The sequence below is a fragment of the Aythya marila genome, assembly GCF_965140915.1.
Source record: "Aythya marila genome assembly, chromosome: 7".
Classification (NCBI taxonomy): domain Eukaryota; kingdom Metazoa; phylum Chordata; class Aves; order Anseriformes; family Anatidae; genus Aythya; species Aythya marila.
In genome coordinates, this window is record NC_139048.1 from 21,458,325 (window position 1) to 21,480,224 (window position 21,900).

The following is a 21,900-nucleotide window of genomic DNA, read 5'->3' on the forward strand; positions in this document are numbered from 1 at the left end:
GAGTACCAAAGTCAGATAATCTAATGGGAGCTAGAACTCTTTAACCAATGGACACCGTCCTCCCGTTTATTTTTGTCATGTGCAAACGCACTCAGGAGTTTTCTCCTGTAGATGACCTGTGTTTGTGTCATTACCTCATTGACTGTTCAACCGTCACCCAGTCCTTTTGGAGCGTGTGCTATGTAAGGCTGAAGAGCATTGTAATTGCCTTTAACTTAATTGCTTTTGCTGCTTAGTTTTAGCAACATCATGTAGTGTGAATAATTTGTTGTTTTCTGGGAGTTTTGTTTTACACATGAGTGTATGTCTGCATTTCAGTGTCCCAGTGGAGAACATTTATTTGAGTGGTAATACAGCCTTCTAATAAATTTTAATGCTTTTTGAATTTAACTGTTTGGCAATTTAATGTATTTTGCTATTGTCTATTTCAAGATGAACCATTTATTGCTTTCTGTGTACTTACGGAGCTTATTCTCTACAGTGTATTGACAAACAGTGTCACTGGTGTATTATTTTCTGTCAGTGTTTTCAATCATCTGAGGAAATACTGAGAAGCTTATGCAGGCTTCTGAACCAGATTGTGCCTTGGTAAATCACTACCAACTTTATGTAGCACAACTTGAATAGCAGTTGAGATATTGGTGGCTTACGTTGAAAAACTGTGGTCAGCATTGTGATAATATTTTTAGTACGTGCAGTCTGTGAAGTGTAGGGTGCTAAATATATTGAAAATGTCTAATGAGAAATATATGGTCAGAAAAAGTTCTAAGAACAGATGAAAACAGGATGGTATTTTAAATACAATCACATGTGAACAGCATTTGCTTTCGGTGAATTGTTGCATAACGTTAGTACAGTACCGTATCCTTGTAAGGTACACCAGGGACACTAAATACCTGCAGTTTCTGACTTGTAAAGTTTACGGTATGAAGCAGGTAAATACAGCAGATGAAGACAAGTCAACAATTGTAGGAAACTGGGAATGAGGTTTAAAATAAACACAAACATCAATCAAATCATATAGAAAAATCACAAAAGGCTTTTAATAAAGTATGTAATAGTGCTACATATATTCACATTCCAGCTATCTGGTGCAGTTCAAATTTGCTCAGATTTACTTGAGCTCATGTATAATTGAAATACTTCTGCTTGATTTCCTATTCTCTTGGCATTTTAATAGTCACCAGAAGAACCTTCTTCTATCCATCCTTGCTATTCTTTCCATTGAATCATAAAGAGACTTGCTACCTAAATCCGAATTCATTGTGGGCACTCACCCTTAAGTTACCTTTCCTGAATAATTCCATCTCCTTCTTTTTCCTTCTGAAAATTCTCTCCTCAGTTAAGCCCCACTGCCCTGCTCCCTTGAGAATTAAATTCTTTAGATAACTAGAAGCAGTCTATTCTGTTGTGCTTATTTTGTTCTAATACACTTTTCACCTAATTTGGGTCACCCCATTTTGATTTTGTTTGGGTTTCTTTAGCTTTTGATAGGTAATCCAAGGGGATTGAAGTGTTGCACTTGTACCTCAAATCTCTTAGATGTGTGGCAGAAACAACATGGCAGTTGATTGGGACACTTGGTGCAGAGCTAAAAGACTTTCTAGAAACTTCTTGAATTAGTTTGTCTAAACATTGTTATCCATTCAGACTATCTTGTTTGCGTGCTTAGGCCGTATGTGAGATTCAGAGCTGTGAAATGCAGAAATGCTTTGTTCTTCCTGTGATAATATGGGACATGGGACTACCTGCTGTGTAATTTAAGTGAATTTAAGCCTTCTAGCTTGCTTCTTCCTCGGTTGCTTAAACATCAATTACATATTTGTTTTGCTTGTTTTGTGCCTATGGTTTGCAATAGTTCAGTCTCTGGAGGACAGCCTGCTACAGCCTAAATTAAATTGCTGGGCTCTAGATAGGCTTATCGGGGGAGAAAGATACATGCCTAGGAGGTACATTACGTGATTTTATCTGCCATAGTACTTCTCTGGGCAGGCTGTATAGGTTGTTCTTCTGAAAGTCTTGACTGGATTTGTTAACAATGCCATTTCACAGCTGCTGCAAAATGTTTTATCACAAAATCATAGAGTATCCTAAGTTGGAAGGGAGCCACAAGGATCATGGAGTTCAATTCCTGGCTCTACACAGCACCACCCCAAAGCCAAACCACGTGTCTGAGAGCAATGTCCAAACTCTGCTTGAACTCCAGCAGGCTCGGTGCTGTGACCACTGCCCTGGGGAGCCTGTCCCAGTGCCCGACCACCCTCTGGGTGCAGAACCTTTCCCTAACCCCCAGCCTGCCCCTCCCCTGTCCCAGCTCCATGCCGTTCCCTCGGGTCCTGTCGCTGTCCCCAGAGAGCAGAGCTCAGCGCCTGCCCCTCCGCTCCCCTCGTGAGGGAGCTGCAGGCCGCCATGAGGCCTCCCCTCAGCCTGCTCTGCTCGGGGCTGAACAAACCAAGGGCCCTCAGCTGCTCCTCGTATTGTCTTCCTCTCTGGACCCTTCACCATCTTTGTAGCCCTTCTTTGGATGCTCTCTAATAGTTTTATGTCCTTTTTATATTGTGGTGCTCAAAACTGTATGCTGTACTTGAGGTGAGACCACACCTGTGCTGAGTTCGGTGAATGATTCCTGCAGCAGTTCCTTGTGGCACTTGCTGGTCTGAGACTGCTGAGGCTCACATCACTCATGCCTTACCTGAGGCAGATAATCAGGGCAGATGACATTTCATTTTAAACCTCCCAGTTTGTATCATGTTTTCATGATGGCACTCTTTGCATTTTGTTTCTATGTCATGGGCCTATTCAGGACTTCATTGTTAGTAGACCTGTTTCCTTTTTTTAGCCTGTCTTCTTATTAATGTTGTTTATAGTCAATTCAGCAGAAGAGTTTTCTGATCAAAAGGTGGAGGTGTTTTGTGGGTTAAGAGGTAGTTTGGTGGTGGTGTGTTTTGTCTGCTTTCTAACCTGTCCTCTTACTTCTTCTCTTAGGCGCAGGGACCTTTGCTCACAGCTCAGACAGTGGCAGCTGAAAGTCATAGATAATGTTAAGAGGGGTCAGCACAAGAAATCACTGGAGAAGCTGTTCCAGGGTTTCAAGCCAGCTGTGGAAGCCTGTTACTTCAACTGGGAGGAAGCTTATCCCATTCCTGGGATCACCTACAGCAGCTCTGACAAGAAGAACTCATTCTGTTGGGTAAAGGCCATCCAGCAGAGGAGCTGCCGGTTGCAGTGTGCAGAAACTGCTTGTGAGGCTGGTAGAGCCCATGGACAGGAGCCCGGGGGATCATGTCTGCAGCCTGGGGACCGGCTGCGGCCCTCTCCCCAGGAGCCAGCGGTTCGCCCGAAGGAACTCACTGGAAAGCGGAAAGTTGTGTCTGAAACGCCACAGAGGGTTCTGAGACGACTTTCAGCAGAAGGTGATAAAGCTGTGTACAAGACTGCAGTGGGCAAAGCCAAATTGCCAGTGAGCAAAGGCTTGACCAGTAAACATAGTGGGAAACGGCGCATGAGCAGTGAGGACAGCTCCCTGGAGCCAGACTTAGCGGAGATGAGCCTGGATGACAGCAGCTTGGCTCTGGGGGCAGAAGCCAGCAACACGTTTAGTTTTACAGAAAGCCCGCTGAGCAGGAGCTACAGGGATACCTTTGAGGAGGACGGCGGGGTGTACTTCTCCGAGGGACCTGAGCCAAGTGTCAGGTCCACAGCCAAGAAATCAACCAAGGATCCTGTGGGGGAAATGTGTAGTGGTGATGATGATCTGCCTTCTGCAGACGAGAACGGCGGTGTGAGCCTGAAGCCAGAAGAAGTAGGAGAGAATGGTGCAGCAGGGGGAGGGGACGATGGAGAAGAGGAAGATGATTACCAGGTGTACTATCTGAATCCACAAGAGGTAGCCAAGGAAGATGATGACAAAGCTGAAGGGGGGAATGAAGAGGAACAGGATATATTTGCTGGTATAAAGCCTCTGGAGCAGGAAAACCGGATGGAGGTGAGCTGAGTCTAGTTCAAAACATTGCTTTGCATTATTTTTCCATGTATTGATTACATCACGTTCTTGCCATCCTCCAAACTGTCACACTTAACCTAGTCTGTTGTTATAGCAAGTGCTTAACTATGAAGTCATCATAACCCATTATATCATAAGGTATCTACAGTCTTAATGTATTGGTATCACATTTCTCTGTTTCTCTCAAGTTTGATTCCCTTTTGCTGTGCTCACTCCAAATGTGTCCAGTTTTAGCTGCTCCATCTCGCACTGCAGAACTTACACATGTACGCAAAACATGCTTGCTTTTTCCTCTAGCCATTTGGAAATGGTAGAATAATGCTGCACAGGCCAGTATTGGGTCCAGTCCTGTTCTACATCTTCATTGATGATCTGGATGATGGGGTAGAGTACATCCCTAGTAAATTCACAGATGACATGAAAACAGGGGCAGTGCAGGGTAAACCAGAGGATCGTGCTGCCATCCAGAGGGACCTTGAATGACTGGAGAGGTGGGCTGACAAGAATCTCACAGAATTTAGCAAGGAGAACCGCAAAATCCTGCAGCTGGGGAGGAACAACCCCGGGCACTAGTTCATGCTGGGGGCTACCCAGCTGGAAAGCAGCTTTATGAAAATGGTTGAGGAGTCCTGGGGGACACCAAGTTGAACACAAGTCAGCAGTGTGCCCTTGTCACTAAGAAGACTAACAATATTCTTGGCTGCGTTTGGCAAAGTATTGCCAGCAGGTCAAGAGAGGTGATCCTTCCCCTCTCCTCAGCGTTGGTGAGCCCGCACCTGTGTCTGGCTTGGGGACCGCCCCACAGTACAAAAGAGACCTGGACATGCTGGAAAGAGTCTAGTGGAGGGCCACGAAGATGAAGGGATTGCAGCACCTTTCCTCTGAGGAGAGGCTGAGAGAGCTGGGACTGTTCAGCCTACAGAAGAGGAAGCTCAGGAGGGATCTTATCCACGTCCATAAATACCTCAAGACAGGTACAAGGAAGGTGCAAAGAAGATGGAGCCAGGCTCTTTTCAGTGGTGCCCAGTGCTAGGACAGGAGGCAGTGGGCATGAACTGGAACACAGGAGGTTCTGTCTAAACATCAGGAAGCACTATAGTGTGTGGGTGACTGAGTGGTGGTGCAGGTTGTCCGGAGAGGTTGGTGGAGTGTCCCTCCTTGGAGATCTTCACAACCTGCCTGGACCTGGCTCTGGGCAACCTGCTCTAGGTGTCCCCTGCTTGAGCAGGGGGCTTGGACCAGGTGACCTCCAGGGGACCTTTCCAATCTCAGCCATTCCGTGATTCTGTGAAGACTGAGCTGAAACTCATAATAAGTAAGATTGAGGCATGCCCAGCAGGAAAAAATTAAATCCAGCTATGTAAGTAAGAAGTTCTCTGGAAGGCAAGAGATAATATAAATAGATGGTGTCACATTTCTGTAGTAACCTCAAAATATGTTTAGGGTTTGCACCTATATAAGCAAGCAGCCAAAATGGAGATGCATGGAAACAGTTATTGTCAGTCAATTTGAGTTTTATTCTTTGAGTTATTCTCTGATCTCTTATAGTATTGGAGGGAAGATGGGACCTAATCATGTGAGATAAGGCTTTTTAGGTCAGCACGTAAAAGAATAGAGGTGAAGACTGAGGAAGGAGTTCTCTGGGAGCACCCGCTGCTGAGGTTAATTGTGAATTATATTTGCAAAGGCTTTGAGACAAGTGGTTTGAGCAGGCTGGCTCCAGCATGGGGGAATGTGGTTTGAATATTACCATCTGTTCTTTCTCACAGATCCTGTTTGCCTGCGCAGAGGCCCTGTATGCACACGGATACAGCAATGAAGCATGTCGCTTAACTGTAGAGCTTGCCAGGGACCTGTTAGCCAACCCTCCGGATCTCAAAGTGGAGCAGCCACCTACTAAGGTAGAGAGAGTACTTGTCTAGTTTCAAGGGTGGAGGGTAATGTAGAAGGAAGGTGTGGGATGGGTACAGCAGCATTCCCAGGCATTTTGCATTTACGGTGATTCTGGGCCCTTTATTGATGCTGATTTTGGGTTGAACTCCTCTGGGTGTCATTGGTGTGCCTGATCTTGATTACAAATTCCTCCTCAAACAGGGCAAAAAGAACAAAGTATCAACCAGCAAGCAGACCTGGATGGCAACCAACACCTTGTCCAAAGCTGCTTTCCTGCTGACTGTGTTGAGTGAGCGGCTGGAGTACCACAACCTGGCCTTTCGAATAGGAATGTTTGCTCTGGAGCTGCAGAGACCACCTGCTTCTACCAAGGCTCTGGAGGTACAAAACATTTAGAAAAGGCAGTATCCATAAGAAATACTGTGCTGCTTAAATGCTTATGTTTATATGGTTCCCATTTTAACTATTGAAGTTTGGTTATGCTTTTATATGTTTCCTTAAAATTGAGTACACTGGGACAAAAGGGGGTGTTCACAAATCCCAAGCACGCATTGATCTGCCAGAAACTTGATTAGAAATATCATTTCTAATATCTATATTAGAAATGTCTATCTAATATCATATCATCTGGGTTTATCTCCATTGAAAGGAAGATCAGACCTCAGTGCCAAAAGGCCTATGATTTCAACAAAGTTACAGATGTGAGAACAATAAATGAGGGCAATATCTTCTATGAATATTTTATTTCAATTGGAGCAGTTTAGTTGTTGTTATCTCAAACACATGTACGTTTCCAGTTTTATTAGCTAATCTAGGGAAGAAAAAGACATTTATAAACTGAATTGTATGTATTTGTGTTGGTGAAGTGGTTTGAAGTGTATTCCTTAGGGTGAACTGGAGTAATTGTTTCATGTTTGAAAACTGTTGCTTTACCTGATATTTCATTTGTTGGCCTGTGAGCACGTGCACAGCGCAAGCATATTGTTTTGGACACTGCCTGATTACTGCTAGGCTTCATGTTTAGAAAGAGAAGTGTCCAATTAAGACCTTGTCTATGTGATTTGCAGCCACCTTGCAGGATTGAGCAGTCCCTGGAGATGTGCATTATTGCTAATAATCCACCAAGTACACTTGTTTCACTGATTATCTCTACTTCTTACAGTCTGATTAGAAGATTAAGTGTGAGATTGGCAGTCACTAGCTACCCAAGCTGTTGCAGAGAAAACAATCACTTTCACATGTTGAAAATGGAGAGAATGCAGGAGTGACACAGGGTAGTGAAATGTAATAGGTCTTCATCCTGGTGTGCTAACACACATTGATGTCACCCCATGCCATTCAGCTGCTAATCAATCCCTCGTCTCTAATGGGTGTATTACTTAACTTAGCATGCTTTTTCCTATAATTGTGAGTCATCTTTTCCAGGGACTTAGCCAAATACTTCTCCTGATGTTCCTATGAAAGCTGATGCATTTTTCTGTATGCAGCTCAAGAATGAATAATTTGAGTAAAAACAGAAGTTGTGCATAAATCTGAGGCAAGACTTGCATTAAACTTGAATGTCTGTGTTCACTGCAGAGGGAATGGCTAAGGTGGCTTGGGTGCTAAGAGCTATTGTAATTCAATAATCCAATACTATTGCTTTACTTCAACATATGCATAGGGAAGAATGGTGCTGATGACACCTTCTTCTCTTTCTTTGTGGATACTAACCAGGTGAAGCTGGCTTACCAGGAGTCTGAGATTGTAGCCCTCTTGAAGAAGATTCCCTTGGTCACTAATGAGATGAATACTATTCGAGGAAGAGCTGAAGAACTCCGAGAAGGAACATTATGTGATTATCGTCCAGTCCTGCCTCTTATGTTGGCTAGCTTTATATTTGATGTCCTGTGCACTCCAGGTACTGTCTGCATTGGTTTGAATGTGCAAAGGGAACCTTCTGAGATTCCAGGTCTTGAGAGGGTTTCAAAGAGAAACTGTCTCCAGGATAAGACAACCTGATCTTGATTCTTCCCACACTGTTGCTTGTTCTTCCTTCCAAGTTGCTCTGGAGATAAGAATTCTCTCTCCTTCTGCCTACATTTGAAACTTAGCATATTTCAGCACTGTTTGTATGCTTTTGTAAAATAGTTAAAATGATTAACTTTTCTGTTCTTATGCTGGTTATATTCAGAGGAAGATAATATAAATCTAGTATTAAAAAAAAAAAAAAGAACCCAACAGTGTTGGATTAGATGACTTACTTGGCATATACCTGGCTGGTTTGGAGGCTTCTGAGTTTAGAGAGAGAAAGTGTGTGTGTGTTGGGGGGGGGAACAAGGCAGTGATCTGATCCTGGAACTGATAAAAGGATTAGGAATAGGACCACTGGAAGCTCTGCAAATTCAGAGAGTTCAGAAATAGCTTTTGCCCTGAGGTCCTAGTTCTGAAAGCTGAGCATTAATTCTCTTGTCTCCTTTCAGTGGTTTCTCCTACAGGTTGTAGACCCCCAAGTCGTAATTGGAATAATGAAATGCCTGGAGATGAAGAGCTTGGTTTTGAAGCAGCTGTTGCTGCTCTTGGTAAGAATCTTTTACAATATAAGTTTTTTCCTCATCCATGTTCTGCATCCTGCCTCATTTTGGATGGTAAGAGATGATTCCAGTTTGGTACAAAAATTAAAGGTTTGCACAGCTTATCAGAACAAGATGCAGAAAAATTCTGTACATCAGATTTGAGGTGTCTTTGCAAAGCTGTAAAAAATGGAAGAGTGATATGGGACAGGAACTTGAATATTAAAGCAGTGAGTGTGGTTTAGCTTTCTTTGTGCTTTTTTGTCGTGGAAGAAGTATTGCCTAGGCTTTGATGGAGATGGGTAGTTTCAAAGAACAAAAGGCAATCATTTCAGAAGAGGTTAGACAAAGATGGTGAAAGACTAGCAGAAGTACTCTCAAGTATTATCATGTATTGGATTTCTGCCTCTCATTTAGCAGCGTCAGCAACAAAGCAGTGGTTATATGTATTATGTTGATAATAGTATATGCCTGTTTTAAAGCTGCGTGCAAAAGAAAGAATAGAATGGATTAAACAAGGCCTGTCCCTCTGTTGCCTCCTGTCAAAAGGGCAAGGATGAGTTCTGTATGGTGTGGGAATGCTGGCCTGTAACACCTGCAGAAACTGGAAAAGTTTATTTCAAGATGAAGTGGACTTACCTGGGCTCTTTTTCATGGCATATTATGATCAGGTTGCTCTGACGTTTGTAGCAAGCTTAGTATTCTGGGGACAGACAGCAGCTCCTGTTTATTCATGACCTGTTTTTGAAGTTAACAGTAGAATAGGTAAAATTATTCTTTTGCCTGACAGTGAGGTGAATAAAATATTCTGAGGTGTGTATCTAGTGCTAAGGATGTGGTGTAGTCCCATGGGCTCACTTGTCTTTTCATCCCTCTCTTTTCTGGCCTGTAGGCATGAAGACAACTGTCAGTGAAGCAGAACATCCTCTGTTGTGTGAAGGCACCCGAAGGGAGAAAGGTGATCTGGCACTAGCCCTGATGATTACTTACAAGGATGATCAGTCTAAGCTGAAGAAGGTGAGCCTCCCTTTAAAAGGGGAGAGGGAGGTGCAAAGCAAACCGTGTTTGGGTTTTGATGGATTTCAGAGTTTTCCAGGGAGCATAAGTCGCTATGTCATGTACTGATGATTTACAAGCCGCGTTGTGTTTCTCTTGTCTCACTGATGCAAAATCTGACTGCACAGTGCACATTGGCCTGGAAGAGGCACTCTTACCAAAGGTGTCTTAAGCTCCAGCTGAGGGATGCTTTCTGACTGTATTTAACGCTTTCACTTACCTGCTAAACAAGTCCTTTGTCCCAGGGGCTTTCCATGCGCACTCTGTGTGTTGTATGGGGATTGATTCTGTTTTGCTGCAGGGATGTTGCCTTGCTGAACAGTGTATCTAGCAAAACCTTTGTTTATGTTAATCTCTCACCTCTTCTATTTACAAGTTCAATCCACCTGTGCCTTCATTTTCCATACAAGAGAGAGTACCGTTCTGCCCCTCCTCCCCACCCCATGCCCCAAAGGGAAAACAAAAATACCAAAAACTGCTGAAGCTTCAGGATTATTTTTTTTTAATATTTTATACTCAGAAGCACTTCTACCTGGCAAGAATATGATTAATGTTTTTCTGTCTCCTAAAGGAGAAGCTCTTTTGCTAGTCTTCTCTGCTATAGTGAATAACAGGGAGACTGTGATATTAAATATTAAAAATAAGTGCTCTGTCACACTCATGGTGTTCATTTCGTGTAGAAAGTGAACAGTAGAAACGGACAAGCCTAAAATACGTGGTCATGCCTTGTTCCCCAATTCTGTAATTAATAAGGATAAGAAAGTGTTACTGTAGATTAGTGGAAGACAATTTCTCTAGTGTCTGAAAATCTAAAAAGGCTTTGCCAGTTCCTCAGTAATGGTATGATGGGGTTTTTTGGATGATGAGCACAGAATTTTAGTGACTTAAACAAGAACGTATGATGACTGGCACTAAATATAGAGTCCTCTGTTCTGTCCTTGATGTGCCAGAATTACTTCTGTATTGTGAGTTTTGGATGCTTTCCAAATAAAGCCAATGGCTTTTTGAAGTGAAAAGGGGGATAATACTGAGTACAAATGAAGCATTGCTTCCTCAGCAGTGCAGGCCACATGGCTGTCAACTGTGCATAGGTGATGTTTAGTACAAGAAGATGTTTATTCTCTTGAAAGCAGGAGTCATTTTTCTCCAACCAAATGGAGTTTGTTGTCCACCAGGAAGTTGGTTTGATACTTTGCCACTGTTTTGTAGTGTAATGCCTGTTCTCTTACCTGCCTGGAAAGCTCTTCTTTGTTTTTTCCTTGCTGTTAAAGATTTTAGACAAACTCCTGGACAGAGAGAGTCAGACTCACAAGCCACAGACTCTGAGTTCCTTCTACTCCTCCAGCAAGCCTACAGTAGCAAATCAGAAATCTCCTTCCAAACACGCAGCCCAGTCCACTGCAGCTATCCAGCAGCTTCCAGGGACTTCTGTCACTCAGCAACCTGGTGTAAGCCCAGCAGTCCAGAGCAGTCCTGAGAACTTCGTGGAGAAGAGTGCACAGGGTAAGATGTGATTTATAAGGGCTATGCTATGTTCTTGTCTGTATTAAGAAGTAGTCAGAGTGACTTTATGTACTTTATATTACCATCTGGCTGCTTGGTAGTTACTAGACGGTCATTCCTCTGTTGTTTGGCTGAATCCATTTCTGTACTCATGTAGAAATTCAAGCTAATTTTTAGGCTTTCCTATCTTGACCCAGCTGTGTTAGCCAGTTACCATGAAACTACCGTGTTTCCATCTTTTAGGTTTGTATCAGAGGTGCAGTGTTCAAAAAGTCACATACTGAGTCAGGTGCCTTCGTGCAAGATAAATAACTAAGATTGCTGAAGGTCATTAGAGATAAATGGGGTGTGATTTTCTTCCATCTGTGCTTGCTCTTCGTTGGCAAGCATTACATCTGTTGGAAAGTGGATGCTCTCTTAACTGTTCCCAAAAAGATCAGTTATGACTGAGGATAAATGCAATAAGGTTAGGGTTGCTGGAGCAAAGTTTTTTTCTTGTAAAACTTCGTACACAGTTGCAGCAAATTTTCCAAATCTTGAGTTAAGCTTAAGTGTTCTTGGCCTGGTATCTGATGAAATGCTTAATAAAGAAAGAAAATTGAGATAATCCTACTCATAAGTACCACTCATTTTAAAAATGCATTACATCTTTTCATATTTATACTTCTGAAGTGACCACATCTGGTTTTAGAGATGCAGAAACAAACCATAATGTTTACCATGTCACTGTCCTGTTTATGCAGAGAGCTCTCAGAGGCCCCCCTGTGAGCCAGCTGGTGAGTCTGCTGTCCTGAAGCAAGAGGGAAAGGTGCCCAGTCGTCTGGCCCTTGGAAACCGAGGTGGATACAACGGGAGATGCTGGGGTTCACCTGTTAGACAGAAGAAGAAACACACAGGTAGGAACTGACAATTCATACAGCATCTAGTGCTGTGCTAGGCATTGCTCTGGGGTTTCAGTTGTTCCCTTGTTCCTTCATTCCACTTTTCAGCCTTTCATGTACTACTGGAGCAGTTGATTGTCTCTGAGATGTTTGGTACGGCAGAACAGGTTTTGATCCATAGATTTCCTCCCCACCTTCTTCTGAATTGCAGTTTACCATGTGCATACTTTTCCCACAGCAGCTGTGTTCCGGGTGATAGATTAGGTATCTGGAACAGAATGTTTGTTGGGCTCTGGGAGCAGAGCACTGTCCTCCTGTGTACAGAAACAAATTCAGAGGAGTTGCTGCCTCTCACACTCCTCTTCAGAAGGGTGTAAGTTAGAGGCTAGAGGATATGAAAAATCTTTGTATAAATTCTGCAGCAGGGTACCTATAGAACCTAACTTTGTATGTATATTTGTTTCTTGTTGTTATACTCTGCCATAAAGCTTGGCAGATGGAGTGAGGGGCTGGGACGATGCGAAGGAGGAAATAAACACATTGTTCTTGGACTGTTCTGCTTTTTAGTCCAAGAACTGTAAAACGTCAGTGCTATCTGTGGCCAAACTGGCTGATTTCATCTCTTTTAGTTTGCAAAGTTAAATGCTTGCTGACATGACTGATCTTAGTTGGGACTGTAGGTGACGTGGGTAGAAGTTTACCTGCTGACTGTACTGTGTTTGTTCTGGCGTTGTAGGCATGGCTAGCATTGACAGCAGCGCTCCTGAAACCACCTCCGACAGTTCTCCAACGCTCAGTCGGCGACCACTACGTGGGGGGTGGGCAACAACATCGTGGGGCAGAGGACAGGACAGTGACAGCATCAGCAGTTCTTCGAGTGATTCGCTGGGATCTTCCTCTTCCAGTGGCAGTAGGAGAGCCAGTGGGGGAGCCCGTGCAAAGACTGTGGAAGTTGGCAGGTAATGAGTGGTGTCACTGCACAGAATCAGCCTCTAGGCCTGATGTTAGGGAGCTGGCGTGTGTGCATCAGGAAGTAATTCCTTGGGAGAGTTTGCTTTGTCTCCTCTGGACCCTAAAATAGGAACTCAGCACCCAAGTTAGTGAACTTGGAATATTGTTGCTATCTGAAAGTTTCCTCTGTGCCTTTCCCCCAGGTATAAAGGGAGGCGGCTGGAGAGCCATGCTCCTCATGTTCCAAACCAGCCGTCAGAGGCAGCTGCTCACTTCTACTTTGAATTGGCCAAGACAGTCCTCATCAAAGCTGGTGGAAACAGCAGTACCTCCATCTTCACCCACCCTTCCTCCAGTGGTGGGCACCAGGGACCACACCGCAACCTTCACCTCTGCGCCTTTGAGATCGGGCTGTATGCACTAGGGCTGCACAACTTCGTGTCCCCCAACTGGCTTTCTCGAACTTACTCCTCCCACGTCTCCTGGATCACAGGTTACAGCAGAACTTCATCGGGAAGCTTGCTTTTGGGCAGGAAGGGGTGGGGGATGAGCGTATTCCCAAATGTGATGATGATGATGTGCTATGGGAGTTGTGTAAGCCGCTGGCATGGCTGGCAGCACAAGCTGAGCACCAGTGAATTACAGTGTTTTGCTTCAGTCCTCCGAGCCATAGACCTTTCGCGGAAGGTTTTTGGAAAGGGAGGTACACAGACTGGTTTTAACCTATCCTTTGGGGGTCTGCCAAAGAGAAAGATATTTGTCAAGTTTGGATGTGCTCTTTGGCTGTGTTCAGCATTTCACTTTCCTCCTCCCTGTTTGTACCCAGACCTACTGCCTGCTTTCTACCCACATGGTTTCCAGAGCCTGAAAAACACACCTTTGAAAATTCATGTTTTCCTGACATGACAGAAATAGAGCAACAGTCCAGGCTGTGGTTTCTGGGTACTAAAATCAACTGTAGCAAGTTCCTCTCACTGTTTGAAATGCATCTTTAGCTTAACTTTGATTATGGCACCTTCACTCTCTGCTGGCTTATCAAGAGCGCTTCCCTGCCCTGCGTTTTGGGAGGAAGAGCCTACATTTGACTTGAAGTGTGAGAAGAGTGACTGGGCTCTGTTGCTGCTACTGAAGGAAGTAATGAGTGCATCTCCTTTTGAGGGAGAGCTGGCAGGAATTTTGTTGGGTACGGTCAGTAGTGTAAGAGTCTTCTCTTGTACTCTTAGGGCAGGCTATGGAGATTGGTAGCGCAGCCTTGAACATCTTGGTGGAGTGTTGGGACGGACATCTGACCCCCCCGGAGGTGGCATCGTTGGCAGACAGAGCCTCGCGGGCCAGAGACTCCAACATGGTGCGGGCGGCTGCTGAACTGGCGCTCAGCTGCCTGCCCCACGCCCACGCCCTGAACCCAAATGAGATCCAGAGGGCTCTGGTGCAGTGCAAGGAACAGGTGAGCATCGCGTCGGGGCTGCCTAGCACAAGCTGACTGCCAGCATCAGGGACGTACTGTTGCTTGGGGGCTTGGCCCCTCTCTGCTACTGGATAGCCCTAGTCTTATTTCTGTGGGTTTGTCTTAATAAATAGCTGAGGTTATTCTGCTGCATAGTTGTGATCTAGCTGCTCCCCTTAGCATCAGTCATTTTAGAGTGCCTTGTACTTCTCTCTGCTTGTAGTTTTGTCCTCTGTTTCTGGGTTTGCATTCTTCACTTCACCTCTGGTTTTGCTTTTTTCTCACCACCCTCAGGACAATCTGATGCTGGAGAAGGCCTGCATGGCAGTAGAAGAGGCAGCGAAGGGAGGTGGCGTGTACCCGGAAGTCCTCTTTGAAGTAGCGCACCAGTGGTACTGGCTGTATGAACAGACTGTCGGTGGGACCCCGGCCCAGAGAGAAGGCGCCACGGGCTGCAGCGCCAGCGGTGCGCGGGCTGCCTCCGAAACAACGCGAGGGTTGACAGACAACCGGGTGACCACTGAGCCGACCACTGTAACAGTAGCAGCTGCAGTGACTGCAGCAGCAACGGTCATGCCAGTGATCTCTGTGGGGTCAACCATGTACCAGCAGCACACAATGGCAGGGCCGGCGATGGCGCACACACACACGCAGGGCCTCCACCCCTACACCACCCTTCAGACTCACATTCCCTGTAATCCCCAGTATATCGGACACACTATCCAGCACATGCCGCGTCCAGCTGTCTTCCCAGTGCCTGGCTCAGCATACCCGCAGGTGAGTTTTGTCTGTAGCTTGTTTATTTACAGTAATTTTGTGTGACTGCTGCCAGAAGTGTCTGTGGCTGGGGAGAGTGTGGGGCAGGACCTGCTGTGGCTTGAGATCTGGCTTCTGTGCTCACTTACTTGCTGATTTGTGATACCTACTTAGACTTCCCAGCTGGGCTTTTGAGGTGATAAGGAGCCTTCTGTGGGCGTGTGTAATGTCTCAGGAAAAAGCAAAAGATAACATATCACTAGTTTTTAATTTTAATTGCCCTATAGTTTCTTAGAATATGCAAGGCACTTGACAGAAAGTTTGTCATCTTGACACTACATAGAAACTACAGAGGGAAAATTAACAAAAGTTATTTTAACCTCTGCCTATTTTTGAAAGTTCTTGGAATGTGTTTGTGGAAAGATTAGATTTAAATGGAGGAAGAGCAAGCAGATGTAATAGTCATGTGGTGCAAGTTAGTTACTGTGCTGCTTACTGAGCTTCCTCCTCTTTGTACGATTGGATTTCCCATGCTCTGGGTTTTGTGTGGGGACATCATGTTTTGAACTTATAAATGGTCAAATAGAGTAGACATGACTGTTGCTCGTCTTCTTTTTTAGGGTGTCCATCCAGCGTTCATAGGAGCTCAGTACCCTTACTCAGTAACAACGCCATCGCTGGCAGCTACAGCAGTGTCATTCCCTGGTGTGCCAGTCCCATCCATGACGCAGATTGCGGTGCATCCCTATCACAGCGAGACGGGACTGTCACTGTCTTCCAATGTAGCGAGTAAGTGTTACAGCCCTGGGCTGGGCGTAGCATAGGAGGTACAGCCTCACAGCTGTACCCCAGCCACGTCCTGCTCCTCACCAACATCGGTTGGTTGGGACCAGAGTTATTGCTCTGAGAAGTTCTGAACAAATCCACCCCAGCCTAAAGATGCGCATGCTCAGGGCTGCTGGTTCATTATGGGGCCTGATTCAGCTAGTGGAGCTTTAATTGCTGTGTAGATACATTTCCAGTACTGAGCTCTCTGTTTGGAGATGTCCTGGCCCTTCTGACCTCTAACTTGCTAGAACTTTAGCCCTCTTCGTTATTTTTTTCCCCCTCAGCAGCTTCTCCTCAAGACAAGGTGAGCATAGATGATCTTGAGCAGTGGTTCCTTTGGGTCAGATGAACAGGCAGTAGCATTAATAGGTGTCTTTCATGCCCTGAGGAATTTGAGGCAGCCAGTACCTGAAACGTGGAACCTCTGTAGAGAGGACAGATGTTTTGGCAGTCATGGCAATGGCAGTCTGAACGACTGCTCACACGTTGTGTTGGGGCTTGAGTGGTGGTGGAGATCATCAGGCAGTGAGCAGCACTGGAACAGCAGATGTTGACTGAGTTGTGGACGTGTTCTCATTGCCACAGGGTTCTGCACTAGCAAGTTGTGGTTGGACCCAGGCTCTGTTATGCCCTAACTGCAGTGGCTATGATGTGTCTGTTCGTGAATTTGCTTATCTATCAGTGTGTTGCAACTCACTAGGTTCTGGAAACTTGGCATGTGGGAAAACACTTAAGAGATGTGCTGGCCTCCTTCATATCCAGATTATCAGGAGAAAGGGGATTCCTTTTCAGTTATCTTTAAGTGCGCTATCTTTAATTTCAATGCCAAAAGACACCGCAAAAGGAAATACAAGAGTCCTGAAGGCCTCAGGATATAAAGAGTATCTTTTGCTGACAGCCTTAGTCCTAGGCTGATGCTGTGACTCTTAGCAATGAGAAGCCATTTCTGTAAGAGTTATGAATCTTCTAGAAGTGTTAACTAATCCTAGAGCACTTACACTAACAAAAGAATAAAACAACCCCACCCTTCCCACTTGCCATTGTTTATGGTTTTCAGAAACTTGTTTTCAGTTCTTAAAATACGGTTTTGCTGTTCCTGGAGTACACAGGCACATGGTGACGCTCAGGCTCTGGCAACAGTTCAGCTTAGCTCATTCTTGTGGGTTTTTCTCCTCGGCCAGATGTCAAATGCAGTGTGGATTTTGCCCCACTTTGTGGATTGTTTGGCACTGTGTGTCTGCTTGGCTGAGGAGGTCAGACAGATCTGTCCTGGGAGGCACATTGTTCTCAGTTATTCAGCTGTTCACTAGTAAACATTAAAAAAAATAATGTTGGAGGGGTCAGGGGAAGAGAGAAATCAGAATTTGGAGCATTGCCCAAGCATGGTGTAGTAGCACCACAGAGAACCTGTGAAATACAAGTGGCAATGTGCACCCACCTAATGGCATCTCTGCTCTGAAATGCTCAAGAAAACCTTGTTTTTCCTTCTCTATGCCTTTCTTGAGAGAGAAAGATTAACTCGAGTCCCTTGTCAGAATACAGCTTACTGGCTCAGCGTTAGCTGCTGTCTGTACAAGCTTGTGTAGTACAATGTGTAATGGGTTTTCCTGTGATTTCCCTTGAATTTGCCCATATTAGTTCAGTGTCTGAACGTGACAGAACCTTCTCAAGTTTCCTTGCAGTTTTTACTGTAGATAACTGCTGCCAGTGTATTCAACAGCTGTTCTTTACAAGGCTTGATTGGAAGCTAGCCTCCAGTAACGTTCTTCCCACATAGTATCTGGATGGAGTCATAGCTGACTTAAACAGGAGTGGAAGAACTTTGCAATGTTAGACTTTCTTTGAGAGACTTAATACTGTTCTGGCTCAGGGATTTTCCTCAGCAGTTTCACATCAGATGTAGATGTGCACATGTGTGTTTCCGTAGACAAGAAATCAGAACCAGACATCATTTAGTAATAGCAAAGGCCTCGGAGTCAATACCTCTATTTACATGTAAAACATGGATGATATGCACGTCCATGGTATATTGCAGAAGAGATGGGCAAGTGTGTAAATTGACCCCCTTCAGGCCCTGCTTGCAAATAAAACAGAGATATTCTTAGCCCCTTGTATTTCAGTTTTAAGTCTGTGGTTTTTGGTTGCTGTATTGTTCTGTTTAGGGGAACAGAACAGTACATTGGCAGGGGGCGGTCAGTTGAGGGAGATGACGGCCCAAGTAAACCTTCTCCTAGGCTTGGTGGTGGGTCCTAATGCTGCTGTTTTGCTCTCTTCAGTAGGAAGTGTCCATGCAGGATCAACGTTCCCAGCGATTCAGGGGGCTTCCTTGACAACTCTGTCCTCACAGCCCAACTCCCTTGTTACAGGGGGTTTTCCTGCCGAGGATGAGCAGCACAGTCAGCCTGTGAGCCCCCAGGGTCTGCACTACCTCCACTCCGCATACCGAGTTGGTAAGGATGGCCAAGTGGGTTTCTATGGCCCCGTCAGAGGGATTCAGGGCAGGGCTGCAGGTTTTCACTCTTGTTTGGTAATTCGCTACTGCACCTGTTGGGGGCGATGGCATCCTAGCTACCTGGGGAAAGCCAGTTTATAAGGGAGGCATAGCGATCCTTCCTCCTGTGCTATGAAGGTTGAAAAGTTGCTGCTGAGATCTATGAGAGTAGAAGAGAAAGCTCAGTGGGTTAGAATGGGGAAGAGTCTTGCCTCTCAGCTGGTGTGTTCTAAAGGAGTCTGGAGGGCATTCTGAGGATGTGGTTGTGGAAGCTGTGACTGTGTGAAACAGTGGAGTTCAGTTCCTGCTGCTCACAGATGGTGCAGGCACACCTCTAGCTTAACACCAGTTGAGTCTTCAGAGGCACAGGGGGATGTGACCTGTGCCTCTCCAACTCGGTTGTTGAAGACTGACACGGAGCATGGGGATGTAATGGTGTTCCTTCCCCAGCCACACTGGTTGTGAGGAAACTGTCTCTGCCTTACAGTGCCGCTGGTACAGGGCTGTCAGTCAGTCGTGGGGTTTGTCATTGAGCGTAGACTGCAGGGAGCTACTCAGATACGGTCACAGTCCAACCCAGCAGGTACTTGGGGAGGGAGGAGGAAACCTCCTAGGATAAGCAAAGCCAGCACAGGACAGCAAAAGAAGTGAAACAGCAAGAAAATGGAAGAAAAACTGCCTGGATGTTGCCTGAGTTTTTTTTGAAAGCTAGAGAAGGAAGTCTGAGTAAGAAAGGGGTGCAGATGTCATGGGAAGCATCATAGCGGTAAGTAGTAAGCCATGAAAGGCATTTAATAGCCCAAGTAACAGAATAGGGGATGGGGGAAGAGGATCTGGAAGATCAAGACAGGCATTTGCATTATATTTTACAGCTGTTTAAATGGGAGAGTTTGTGTGAGGAACTGTAACAGAATGAGTGAAAAGTTTGCAGATTGACGCTACTGCAGCTCCCTGTTGGCCTGTTGTCTTTGCAGCTAAGTAGTTTGATTTGAGTAGCCTCTTTGTTGCAAAACTTGGAGCAAATCTGTTGTTCTCCGGACAACTTTTGTAGTGCAGCCTTTGGGGCTGGACCCTGCCGTAGATCCCAGTGGAGCGTCTCTTGGCAGCTTTGTGAGCTGTGATGGCTGTGCACGTTCCCAGCCTGGAGCAGACCCAGCTGCTTCCTTTGGTGACAGTCTCCAAGATGGGCCTTCTGTTTCTCTGTGGACTTTTTGCAGCCAGGGAATTTTATGCTGGAGAAGGGCAGGCCAATGAGGTGGTGTTGCAGTGAGTGAAGTGCTAGACTAAGTCTTACAGGGCAGAAGTGCTGCTTGACTCTGGCTGCCCCTCTCTCACAGGGATGCTGGCTCTGGAGATGCTTGGCCGAAGAGCTCACAACGACCATCCCAACAACTTCTCCCGCAGCCCACCCTACACGGAGGATGTAAAATGGCTCCTTGGGTTAGCTGCAAAGTTAGGTAAGGCTCAGAGCAGTACTTCAGCAGAAATCCACTTCTTGGGATTTGGACCATGGGGGGGAAAAAAGCTCTCCTAAGAGTGCAACTTCAAAGACTGGGTGAGCCTGCTGTCTGATTCCATTTCTGAGGGTTTCAGAAGACCCCTGCTGCTCTTTCACCCAGACAGTCTTCCCTTTTTTGGGTTCTGTAGGCTTGCTATTGAATTTTGAGGCACTGGATGCGTGGGGTTGGACAGGGCTCAGAACTTCCATTCTGTAACAATAACCTTTTCTTTTCCCTTTCCACTCTCTCAGAGGTATTCTTTTCTTCTTTGTGTGCATTTATGCCTTCTGTGAAGACCTTTTATAGGAGTAGATGCTTAACCCACCAAACATTTGGGTTTTCTTTTCCTTTTTTGGGGGGATTTGTTTTACTTACACTTTTATCTTGGATCTTTTTTTTTTTTTTCCTTCTTATGTTCTTAATTCTTTCATCAGCATTAAGAACTTAAAAGCAACTCTACAAACAGCCTGCTTAGTGGCATGACTGCTGCTGCTGCTGCAAGGGAGCTCCACTGCAGACAGCAGTGGGGAAGCTTGAATCTCCTTCCAGCATCCACAAGACTTGGGTGCTGGTGCTGCAGGTGCTTCCTAGATGGGAGGCTGGAAGAGATAGGAGGAGGTGCAGTGTATTCTTTTCTCTGTAGTTACCTTGCCACACCAGTTTTCTTTCATATCTCTTTTTAAAGACAGGTCAGCTGGGAATATCAGTGACTGAGTGGTACTTGGTCTCTACTCAGACCTGATGGATGTATCAGAATAATCTCTTATCCCCATGAGTTTGCTAGACTCTTCCCTAAGCCTGCTGGGAGGATACATTACACTGAGAAGAAGGTGTTCCAAGTCCAGGTTCTTGCTGGGAAGTGCGTGATTTTTTGAGTGTCTCTCACCTTAACACCGTTGTTCTGACCTCTCCTTCCTGTGCAGGTGTAAACTACGTGCATCAGTTTTGTGTTGGTGCAGCCAAAGGGGTGCTGAGCCCTTTCGTGCTGCAGGAGATCATCATGGAAGCTCTACAGCGGCTCAACCCTGCCCATGTGCACAACCACCTGCGCACCCCAGCCTTCCACCAGCTGGTGCAGAGGTGCCAGCAGGCCTACTTGCAGGTAATCTGTGGTCTGTCTTCCTGCCCTGCAAAGCTGCCTGCCCTGCAGGAGCTGCCCGTGTGTGCATGTGCAGAGAGGGGAAGGGGCCTTGGTTACTGGTAGCTGAGCTGCTGCACTGCCTGATGCATGCCTCGCCCTCAGCAGGGACTGCAGCGGGCACAGCTTGCCTGTGTGGAGGCTGCATATAGAGAGCCACACTGCTGATTCTTCTAAAGCCACTCACCACACTGGATGGAGTGGTTTTATGTTCCCTGTCCTCTTTCTTTCTCACTCCAAGTGCTACACAGGTCTTTTAACTTTTTCCTTGCTATGTTTTCAAGACACCTATCCAACTCTTTCTAGCCTTTTTATTCTTTCCTCTTTTGTAGTCTGTCTTCACCACATCACAAAGCCCTGGCTGGCTGGTGTGCCAGTGCTGGCATTAATAGGGGAAGTGGCTTGGTCACCTACCAGTACAGATGAGATAGCTCAGGTTTTACAAGTTTTTTACTAGGATAAATGTGTTTCCATGAGCCAGCTGCCTGTTCCTTAAAACGGTGTAAACAGGACACCCTCCATACACCCTCTTCTCTGAATAGGTGACCATAAGGGTGGTTCTGTAGACATGCTGTCCAGGTTTGGTTAGCTGTCCTATCACCTGGCTGGTATTTCTGGCAATGACAGCTTCTTCACTTGAGCTGTTTTACTGAGCTCCATTAGGGAAACAGATTTCTCAAAGGCTGGACTGGCAATTTTGGAGCCTGAGATGATAAACTGATGGAAGTAGCAGGTGACGACAGAGTGCTGGCCCTAGAGGTATTCTGTAGCAACTTAGTGCAAACCTCACTCTTGCCATACCCCTCAGTGCAGATGATGTCCAGTGACTGTGCCGGGTCCCCACATGTAACCTGCAGAATGAACAGTGTGAGGGCTGGGTGCTGCTGGGCAATGGAGCAGAG

General features: G+C 45.6%; 1 protein-coding gene across 11 annotated transcripts in view; it reads left to right on the top strand.

The window, feature by feature from the left end:
* Nucleotides 1-21,900, top strand: part of ZSWIM8 (zinc finger SWIM-type containing 8) — a 72,229-nt gene that overhangs the window by 41,929 nt on the left and 8,400 nt on the right. For 8 of the 11 annotated variants that reach the window (XM_082764933.1, XM_082764936.1, XM_082764942.1 and 5 more), the window contains exons 10-25: nt 2,986-3,985; nt 5,773-5,904; nt 6,098-6,277; nt 7,613-7,796; nt 8,359-8,457; nt 9,341-9,465; nt 10,776-11,007; nt 11,751-11,903; nt 12,625-12,847; nt 13,043-13,332; nt 14,063-14,286; nt 14,581-15,063; nt 15,663-15,831; nt 18,147-18,320; nt 19,699-19,818; nt 20,784-20,962. In XM_082764933.1, coding sequence (XP_082621059.1) covers nt 2,986-3,985; nt 5,773-5,904; nt 6,098-6,277; nt 7,613-7,796; nt 8,359-8,457; nt 9,341-9,465; nt 10,776-11,007; nt 11,751-11,903; nt 12,625-12,847; nt 13,043-13,332; nt 14,063-14,286; nt 14,581-15,063; nt 15,663-15,831; nt 18,147-18,320; nt 19,699-19,818; nt 20,784-20,962 — 3,967 coding nt within the window. The remainder of the gene's footprint in view (nt 1-2,985; nt 3,986-5,772; nt 5,905-6,097; nt 6,278-7,612; nt 7,797-8,358; nt 8,458-9,340; nt 9,466-10,775; nt 11,008-11,750; nt 11,904-12,624; nt 12,848-13,042; nt 13,333-14,062; nt 14,287-14,580; nt 15,064-15,662; nt 15,832-18,146; nt 18,321-19,698; nt 19,819-20,783; nt 20,963-21,900) is intronic. The other 3 variants (XM_082764943.1, XM_082764934.1, XM_082764935.1) reach the window with 3 other exon arrangements.